At 33.8% G+C, this 9,573-nt stretch overlaps 1 protein-coding gene and 1 non-coding gene across 7 annotated transcripts; one reads left to right on the forward strand and one right to left on the reverse strand.

Annotated features, from left to right (window-relative positions):
• The first annotated feature begins 3,140 nt into the window (after positions 1–3,140).
• LOC101213384 (probable NOT transcription complex subunit VIP2) lies at positions 3,141–9,367 on the forward strand. Of its 6 annotated transcripts, XM_031880510.1 has the most exons (16): positions 3,141–3,289; positions 3,687–3,767; positions 4,018–4,163; positions 4,812–4,920; positions 4,992–5,164; positions 5,601–5,649; positions 5,764–5,982; positions 6,421–6,630; positions 6,722–6,817; positions 7,204–7,289; positions 7,379–7,564; positions 7,798–8,220; positions 8,329–8,381; positions 8,465–8,506; positions 8,718–8,862; positions 8,955–9,367. In XM_031880510.1, the coding sequence occupies exons 3-16, from the start codon at positions 4,146–4,148 to the stop codon at positions 9,012–9,014; spliced, it is 1,869 nt and encodes a 622-aa protein (XP_031736370.1). In that variant the 5' UTR covers positions 3,141–3,289; positions 3,687–3,767; positions 4,018–4,145; the 3' UTR covers positions 9,015–9,367. The 6 variants fall into 6 exon arrangements, with proteins under 6 accessions (XP_031736370.1, XP_011649309.1, XP_031736368.1 ...); XM_011651007.2 differs by having other exon boundaries at positions 5,601–5,982; XM_031880508.1 differs by having other exon boundaries at positions 4,812–4,881; positions 5,601–5,982.
• On the reverse strand, positions 4,840–4,920 carry LOC116402270. The gene has a single exon (XR_004214784.1). It is a non-coding gene; the product is annotated as a small nucleolar RNA snoR35 (small nucleolar RNA).
• Positions 9,368–9,573: the final 206 nt, after the last annotated feature.

The following is a 9,573-nucleotide window of genomic DNA, read 5'->3' on the forward strand; positions in this document are numbered from 1 at the left end:
AAAAAAGTCATATTAATTATTGTTGAATTAGACTATCCAATCCCCAACTTACTCTTAAATATAAGAGTAAAATAATCACATGAGAATGTAGCATTGCCTAGAGGTGTGTGCATGATGTGTGTGATACCACGAGGGAGGCATCCAAATGTCTACACACCTTCATAGATTCATGTGATAGCTTTGTTCCCATGCACATTAGGTGGGTGAAATATAAATGATAACAATCAGATCTAAAATATTAATAAATACAGTATAATCAAATATATTTTTTTTTTATAAATACGGTAGTTTTTTTTTTTAAATATAACAAAATTTATATCTAACTTTGATAGACTATATCGTTGATAAATTTTGTTATATCTTTGCAATTCTTGATCCAAAATATTTATCAAACACAACAAAACTTCAAATCTATCATATTGATAGACCTTTGTTAGTATCAATTAAAATATGGAATTCTACTGTATCTTGTAAATATATATTTTCAACCGTTGTTGTCAATTGACAATTATTCTCCCAAATGTTTTTGTTTTAGTAATAAGTAAAATTTAAAACAACCAAAATGCTCTCAAACTATTTTTTATGGCTACATTTAATTAATCCTTCAATTTAGATAATCACTCACAGAATGGTACCAATTGAATGGTAATAAAATACATTGTTCTTCTAGAAAAAAATTATGACAATTACTCATCTTTTTTTTTTTTCTTTTTCTATTAAAAAACGTCTATAATGTTCAAGTGTTAGCATTACGTATATGTTAATAAACCATCTATAATGTTCAAGTGTTAGCATTACGTATATGTTAATAAATCATGATGTCACATTAAGAGAGAAAGATACCTTTGAACTTTCATAAATAATGTTGATTAAATCATGACAATAACACAATAATCTCATAAGCGCTAACAATTAAATTAAGTAAATTAATTAAAAGAAGACGATTAAGAATGATGATTAAATCTTCATTTTAAGGTAAAGCATCCCATCCAAGCAATAAACCCTACTTGAAAAGGAGAGCTTTTGAGAGAGATGAATATTAAACTCACCATTGCATGTGCTTCCCTAAATTATAATATAAAGTTAAATTATAATATAAAGTTTTCATTGATAACATGATATATGAAAATTAAAGTATGTTTTGTTAATTACTCCTTTTAAGTGACTAACTTTTTTATTATTTTTTTGCCAAAAAAAAAAAACTTTTATTATAAAACAAAATTTGAGCCACTTAAGTTTTAAAATTAGGAGTAAAGTCAATGTCATACTCTATTATATTTTTTTAGGCTTAGTTTGTGGTTGCTATCAAACCCTTGGTGATTGGTTAATCATAATAAGTGACATGACTCAAGAACCTTGAGATGCAAAAGGGATTGTTTTTCTTTAAAAATGCTATGCACAAGATATGAAGGATTTAATCTGTCATATGTAGATCCATCAAAGGCCTAGGGCACGTCCCGTCAACTTATTATATAGTAGACAAATCAAGTTATTAGTATTGAGCTTATAACCAAAACTTTTGCAAAAGTAACGAAATCAAATCCAACCCAAGATTTAAATTGAGGAAAAGTAAAAAATGTATAGATACACTTGATAGAGACTATTAATATATCTTTGATACACTTGATACCACACTTAATACACTTGATATACAGTTTAATCCCCTACCACTGTTAGATCCGTTTTTTTTTTTTTTCAATTTTTGATTCTTAATACTTTGTAGTCGATATATCCAATACTTGATTAATTTAATGTAACACCAAAACAAAAATAACTTTTTTTTTTCTTTTCAGAAAACAAATATCAAATATAAATATTTATATACTTCATCTTTCTCCCCCACATCACAAATCATTAGTAACCTATTGACTTAAATATTGGTACCAAGAATGATTTGAGAATCATACCCAAAGAGAGAGAGAGAGAAGCAATAAACCCAATATAGAAAAGTCTTATCATATAGTTGTTGACAAATCATTTACATTATAAATCTTTATAAACTTCATCATTCATAAACCTTCCATAACAGCTCTCAAAGAAAGAACCATTCAAATGGAAAGAAATCCCAATAAAGAAAAGTAAATATATTACATAATGGAACGAGAAGAAGAACATAGTCTTATTCCTCTTCCAATGCCATCTGAAATGGACACAAAGGACACCAATTAATATAGACATATATACCTGTATATATGTTTGTGTATATCCTCTCTTTCAACAAGGAAACTTCGAAACAATGAAAGAGGAAAGAACTTGGCCATACCCTCTTTCGAACTTCCTAAAATATTTTTTGAAAGCAAATCCTAAAAGGAGTATGACATTGGGAACTTATGAATAGACAATGGAGGTTTATTGAAAAGGATATAGTGTTAGCCACACTAATGTGTAATTATCTCACTTTTTTTGTAATGATTCTTATCTTCTTCGTACAAACAAGTTTACCGTTACTATTCAGTCCAAGTTTCAACATCAATAATCAACATTGTCTGTGAGATAGACGAGCATGTGGGGGTAGGGGACGACAATAACATGTAAAGTAGACCTTGCAAAAAGTCTCAAATATCATGAAAGAGTTGCAATGAAGAGAACTTCAATCAACACTACCATATAAGAAAAATACTTAGAAACATAAAAGAAATATTCAAACATCTCCATCAACCACATAAAGATGCACTAGTTATAACTCTCACTAATGCAAATCTAAAGGTACATATTGTTCGGTGGATGGAAGAAACTCAATGGATATTCTAATTCACAAAACTATTTTGATGTAACAAGGTCATAGTTGAGAAACAACTCAACGCTACTAACGACATTTTAGATAGAAAAAGTTAGTATTAAAGGGATGATAGATATTTGGAGATGACATTTGAAGTAGGAAAGATGGTAGATGATTGGATGTGTTGGTTATAATGTAATTGTAAGAGTGTCTTGAATTGGGTTGATAAGAAATAATATTTAGAAAAATTAGTAAAATATTGTTGGAGAGTGAGAGAGAAGTCAAAACAACTAATTAGATAGAAAAGGTTTTTATGAAAAATGTGGACGGTGGATCATAGAGAAAATGGGCCAAAAGCTATTTTATGGAGATTTTATAAAAATGTGCTAGTTTTGAAAAATGAAAGTATGAGGGGCAAAATGGGAATATGGGAACTCAGTTGGATTCCAACACTTTTTTTCGTTTTCCATCCATTTCATTTTCCTCCTTTTTCCAAGTTTTCATCTCAATTAGGGCACACAAACACGATCTTTGTTTCTTCACCGGACATCTCTCCGATCTGCTATTCAGGTTCTTTCCTATCTCTCTCATTTATTTCCCGATCCAGATTTACTCATTTCAATTCGCCATGAATTCGTTTCCCGATCTTCTTCTTCCTTCTTCATCTATCAAAACCGTTTCGAGTGTTTCTGCACACGCTTTCAAGTCCTTGTCGTTTGTGGTTCTATTTTTTTTTTTTAGTTAGAAGTAGTTTAAACTGCCTTTTTGTTTAGAAGAATCAGTTCAGAAACAGTACGATAATTCCGGTTCATCCATTTATATATTTTTGGATCTTGTTTGGTTAGTTGAGGGACAAGCATTCCTGAACGAGTACTTTTTAGTAGATGTAATTAGCTATTTCTACAGCAATATCATGTTTGTTCATGGAAGATTCTCAAATCTCAAGAGTGGCTGCTTTTTTTTATAGATATGCAATTCATGTGGAGATGCTACCTTATGGTTTGAAGTTAGTCGGAGTAGTTCTACAAGCCTTGATTTTCTTATGGAGGTTTGGATTTTTTCTTTACTTCTATTCTCATTTTTCTTCTTAGTTTTAGAAGCTGCCTGGACTGTAGTGACTGTGGGATTATCAAACGAGACTCAGTTCTTAAAACGTTGTGGGAATTGTTCATGTTTGAAGTATATATTTGCACTCGTAGTTTTACGTATTATACGGACTCTGCAGCCACAGTGGGTTTAGATTTTGGTGTTTTTATCATACTTCTGGGCTTACTCTTACACTATACTATTATTTTCAGGCTGTAATTTGATTAGCAATAAAGCTTTTCAGATAGCTTCTCTATCTTTTGGCTTCTCAAAGACTGGAACTGCTGTTTTGGACGAAGGAATGAAATTTGCATAGTTTATTTTACTCTCACCTCATGCCATGTCGGGTTTACTTAATGTACTGTCAGCTATCTACATTTTTGTCTAAGATTGCGTTGGAACATGTGTATGTTCAGTTGCATATTGTTTCTTGAAGTTCATTACTGATACTTTCCTGTGGTCCTCGGCCTTTTGGCTAAGATCAAGTGTATTACTGATACTTTCCTGTGTTACTTGATTCTCTGCGGAAGTCATTGATCTATTACATATAGTTCAAGGAACTTGGAATTTTGAGAAATTAAGAAATTAAGAAATTAAGCCTATAGTTTATTTCATTTTTATTTGATGGTCTAGTTAGGATTTCAGTTTTAATTGGTTTAGGTTTTTTGTTTGTAAGAACGTGGTTCTTTCATTTGTTGAAATTTAATTCCTACCCATGCCTAATTCTCACTGAATTTCTAGTCTATCTAGGTTGATTTAATCTTATTTTCACAACAATCAGCTGCATAATCATATGCCTTTGTCGGGTTAGCATACTATGACAGGATCTTGTGCATTTATGCAGAAGTTAGTGGTTACACATGGACTCATTCTTTGTGACAAATGATTTATCTTCTTCTCCCTGTTATGATGACCCCTTATAATTCTACTGCAAAATTTTTTGATTCAAGTATAAGATTCTCATGAAAATATGATTTCTAAATTCTGACGCTCTTGTTCTTTGCAGTCATCTCTTAATGGATCAGCTTCAAATCTTCCAGATGGTACTGGGCGATCATTTGCTACCTCATTTTCTGGTCAGTCTGGTGCAGCCTCCCCTGTTTTTCATCACTCCGGTGCGTGCATGTTTCTAGAGTTTCTGTATTTATCTTTCAAATTTATGCAACTTAGAGGTCTTAATTTCCAGGAGGAGGGTTGCATAACATCCATGGAAGCTTCAGTATTCAAAACATGTCAGGTGCACTAACTTCAAGAAACTCAACGATAAATAATGTTCCATCTGGTGGAGTGCAGCAACCTACTGGCACACTTTCCAGTGGGCGTTTTGCTTCAAACAACCTCCCTGTTGCTCTTTCTCAGGTATCTTTCAGAGCCAGGGACTCAGGCTATTTATCCATCAATGAATGCCATGTTTATTGACTGAAATCTCTGTAGTTTATTTGATTTTCATTTATGGTGGACACGAAAAATTAAGTTGTTGAATGATAACATAGTTGAGATATCTTTGCTTAGTGAAGGAAAATATGCTCGTTTTGAAGTTTGAAAATTTGATTTTATAAACATTTACTCTGATAAATTTGTTGAAGAAATGATGGAGAGTTGTTTACATATCAGATACCAGATCCTAATGTTCATAACTAAACTTCTATAAGATTTCTGATCATTGAAGTCGATAAAATGACATCTTTTAAGAGATCTAGTAGCAGCGAAGTTGAAACCCTAATCTTATCCTCTCAGTAACCCTCGTAATTGTGTGTTTGCACTCCATTTTAACTTTGTTCTCTCTCTTCTGTAGTTGTCTCACGGCAGCTCCCATGGGCATTCAGGAGTCGCAAGTAGAGGAGGTATAAGTGTTGTTGGAAACCCTGGATTTAGTAGTAGCACAAATGCAGTTGGCGGTTCTATTCCTGGGATTCTATCTACTTCTGCTGCTATTGGTAATCGAAATACTGTTCCAGGATTGGGTGTGTCCCCAATTTTGGGAAATGCAGGTCCTCGGATCACAAGTTCAATGGGAAATATGGCCAGTGGAGGCAACATAGGAAGGAGTATAACTGCGGGTGGGGGATTGTCATTACCTGGTCTTGCTTCTCGCCTAAACCTTGGTGCAAATAGTGGATCCGGAAGCTTAACTGTGCAAGGACAAAACCGTCTAATGAGTGGTGTGCTTCCACAAGGTATGATCCCTTGAATTTGTGGACGAATATTTGCATTTATGTACACTGTCCAGCATCTTGTAGTAATATTTCCGTACTCGGTTCTAACCATTGCATGGGTATCTAGATGCATCTTAAAACAATGGTCGTATTCTTTGCAAATGTATTTTGAGATTTTGTTCTGTACTCGGTTCTCTAACCATTGCATGCTATCTTTGAATTTGACTATTTCTTTCATTAATAATTTAATTTGAACTAGACATTAGCTAGTGGGAGAACGTCATATTCCTTTTTATGCACCTTTTGCTCAAAGATGAAAAGATCATTTTAGATGTTAGTGCAATTAAAATTAATCGTTCTGTTTGAAATAGTATTTATGCTTACATCTGTATTCATGCTATATTTTAGTTGAAAATATTATGTGCTATTTTGGTCGTTGATGACATGTTCTTGCTTCAGGATCTCAACAGGTCATTTCTATGTTGAGTAATTCTTATCCTAGTGCTGGAGGTCCCCTTTCCCAAAACCACATGCAGAGTGTGAATAGTTTGAATTCTTTGGGGATGTTGAATGAAGTGAACACCAATGACAATTCTCCTTTTGACATTAATGATTTTCCTCAGTTAACAAGTCGTCCAAGTTCAGCAGGAGGGCCTCAAGGGCAATTAAGTTAGTAGCTAATTATTGTTGGTCTTTAGTTTTTTTTCCTTCCCTTTTCTGCCAGTTTTGACTTATAGGGTGTTTTGTTTAATTGTTTCAGGTTCGCTGAGAAAGCAGGGCCTTAGTCCTATTGTTCAACAAAATCAAGAGTTCAGCATTCAGAATGAAGACTTTCCAGCATTGCCTAGATTTAAAGGTGCAAATCCTTTCTTTGCATTACCTAATACCTAGTAGGTTTCATTCATTTAAATCATAAGCCAAAACTTGGTTTGCTGTACTCTACCCTATTTTTTGGTCAAAGATTAAATCCAATAATGTTAGAAATATTCATTCGGAAATATCCTAGTTGCCCTTGAATAATTGCTGAATAGATGGAGTATTGAAGTAGAATTTCAAATTTCATTTTTCCAGTAGGTCATTGCAATTATTAAGCTCAGGTGCTTCTTCAATAGAGAGTAAAGATTATTTCGATCTTCTCTTTGGATTGTAAATTTATAGCATGACCCAAGTTAACCTCATTCTTACTTTGAATATAAAACAGGACACTTCCAATCATTGATTATAGTTCTAGATCGTGTGCAGGTGGCAATGCTGACTATGGCATGGACATTCATCAGAAAGATCAACATGATAATTCTGTGCCTATGATGCAGTCTCAACAGTTCTCTGTGCGAACACGTTTTACTCAATCTCTTGCTAACTATCATCATTTTGGCGATGGGGTGCTTATCAACTTTTCCCTTGTTTTGATCTTCAGATTGGAAGGTCTGCTGGATTTAACCTAGGGGGCACCTATTCACACCGACCCCAGCAGCAGCAGCAACATTCTCCAGCTGTCAGTAACAGCTCGGTCTCCTTTCCACCTGCAAATAATCAGGATCTCCTCCATTTACATGGATCAGATATGTTCCCATCTTCACATGCTGCATCCTATCACCAGCAGGTGTGCGATTCTATTGCACTAGTCTAAAGGAAGAAAATATTTTACCCCTCGTATTTAAGCTCTTGGTTTTTCTTAACTGAAATGCAGTTTCAAGTTTCATTCTTTTGACGTCATTTGCTCTCATTATTAAAAAAATTCAACAGGATTAAATGTTTTGGTAGATCAGTAGCCTATATGTCTTAAATGTCTTCTTCGTTGATAGTTCTCAATATCGATGCTTTGTTAATGAGCAGTCTAGTGGGCCTCCTGGTATTGGGTTAAGACCTCTGAGCTCTCCTAATTCAGCTTCTGGAATGAGTTATGACCAACTTATTCCGCAATATCAGCAGCATCCGAGTCAATCTCAGTTTCGATTGCAACATATGTCTGGTGTTAGCCAGTCATTTAGAGATCAAGGCCTGAAATCTATGCAGGCGACTCAATCTTCTCCTGATCCGTTTGGTTTACTTGGTTTGTTAAGTGTGATAAGGTTGAGCGATCCTGATCTTGCATCCCTTGCACTCGGAATCGATTTGACCACATTAGGATTAAATTTGAATTCAGCGGATAACCTTCACAAGACCTTTGGCTCCCCATGGTCCGATGAACCTGCCAAGGGTGATCCAGATTTCAATGTACCGCAATGCTATCTTATTAAACCACCACCTTCACTACATGTGAGATTCTTCACCTTTAATGTATCCCTCTCCAAGTTCATATCTGAAACTTCCTTCAGTTTCACTTTCACTTTCATCTCAACTGATTAACTATTTTTGTAACTGCAGCGAGGCTACTTCTCAAAATTTACTCTGGAGACACTGTTTTATATATTTTTCAGGTGTCATATATTTAAATCATTTTACACTCTTCTTTTTCCTTTCGCTATATATAATTAATTCTGTTGTGTCGTGGTGTCTGCAGCATGCCAAAAGACGAAGCTCAGTTATACGCTGCAAATGAACTGTAAGCTAGCTCCTTCTGTTATTGACTTACTGTCACCAAAGTCTTAAAACGTCAATGTTTTTTTTTTAAAAAAATTTCTTTAGTTACCAAATGCATTAATTTATTTTCAAAATGACTTGAAAAGTTAAAACCAATCGCTCCCACCCTTAAATTTGGTTAGGTTTCTCCCTAAGGTCTGTTACCAATATTTTGTATTTTGTATTTTTGTTAGTTATAATAGAGGCTGGTTTTATCACAAAGAACATCGGTTCTGGTTCATTCGGGTCTCAAACATGGAACCACTTGTGAAGACTAGCACGTACGAAAGAGGATCATATCTCTGTTTCGACCCCCACACGTTCGAAACTGTACGCAAGGTTCGTGGAGTTATCAATATTTCTCATTTCTCATTTCCCATATCATTATATCAACTCATTCTTATTGCTTATATTACATCCATTGGCTTCAGGATAATTTCGTTCTCCACTACGAGATGGTAGAAAAGAGACCTGTTCTATCCCAACACTAAGTTTCAAAATTTTCTTTTCTTTTCTTTTCTTTTCTTCTTTTATAATTTATAATTATAAATTTTTAATTTTAGCCTCTTCCTTTTTCAATATATAAAAAAGGTCGTTGGGTTAGCCTTAGTGTTCTGTTTGTAGAATTAATGTTTTGTTAATATGGTCATTGCAAATCAATTATAGAGAGGTCCCTTTGTTATTGTAATGAGCCCATTTTTCCTCCTTTTTTTTTAAAGAAACACAAAACTGTAACTTAGTCCCCTTTCTTTGTTCCTTATTTTACATGATAATGTTAGATTGTTAGTAGTGCTTTTCTATAGATATATGTTATCTATTGAATAAAGAGCGGTCTTTTAATTTCTACCTAGCTCACACCTCGATCGGATCGAGGTCTTTATTGTTCTAGTTAGGAAAATTTTTAGTACTAATAATTCAAATATATGATTGTTGTTTTGAGAGTAGAGTGATTTTGAAGATGTCGATGATGAGTCCAATTGTGTTCTTTTTTATTGTTTATCATTTAGGAGATGCTAATTCGGTTTGCTACAAATAAAACCTATTAAAACC

The sequence above is a fragment of the Cucumis sativus genome, chromosome 2 (assembly GCF_000004075.3).
Source record: "Cucumis sativus cultivar 9930 chromosome 2, Cucumber_9930_V3, whole genome shotgun sequence".
Lineage (NCBI taxonomy): Eukaryota > Viridiplantae > Streptophyta > Magnoliopsida > Cucurbitales > Cucurbitaceae > Cucumis > Cucumis sativus.

Excerpts from the sequence above, each read along its gene's own strand:
- LOC101213384 (XM_011651007.2), top strand. Across the intron at positions 7,565-7,797 it reads CTGCATCCTATCACCAGCAG|TCTAGTGGGCCTCCTGGTAT; the intron begins GTGTGCGATTCT and ends GTTAATGAGCAG. Across the intron at positions 8,221-8,328 it reads AACCACCACCTTCACTACAT|CGAGGCTACTTCTCAAAATT; the intron begins GTGAGATTCTTC and ends TTGTAACTGCAG.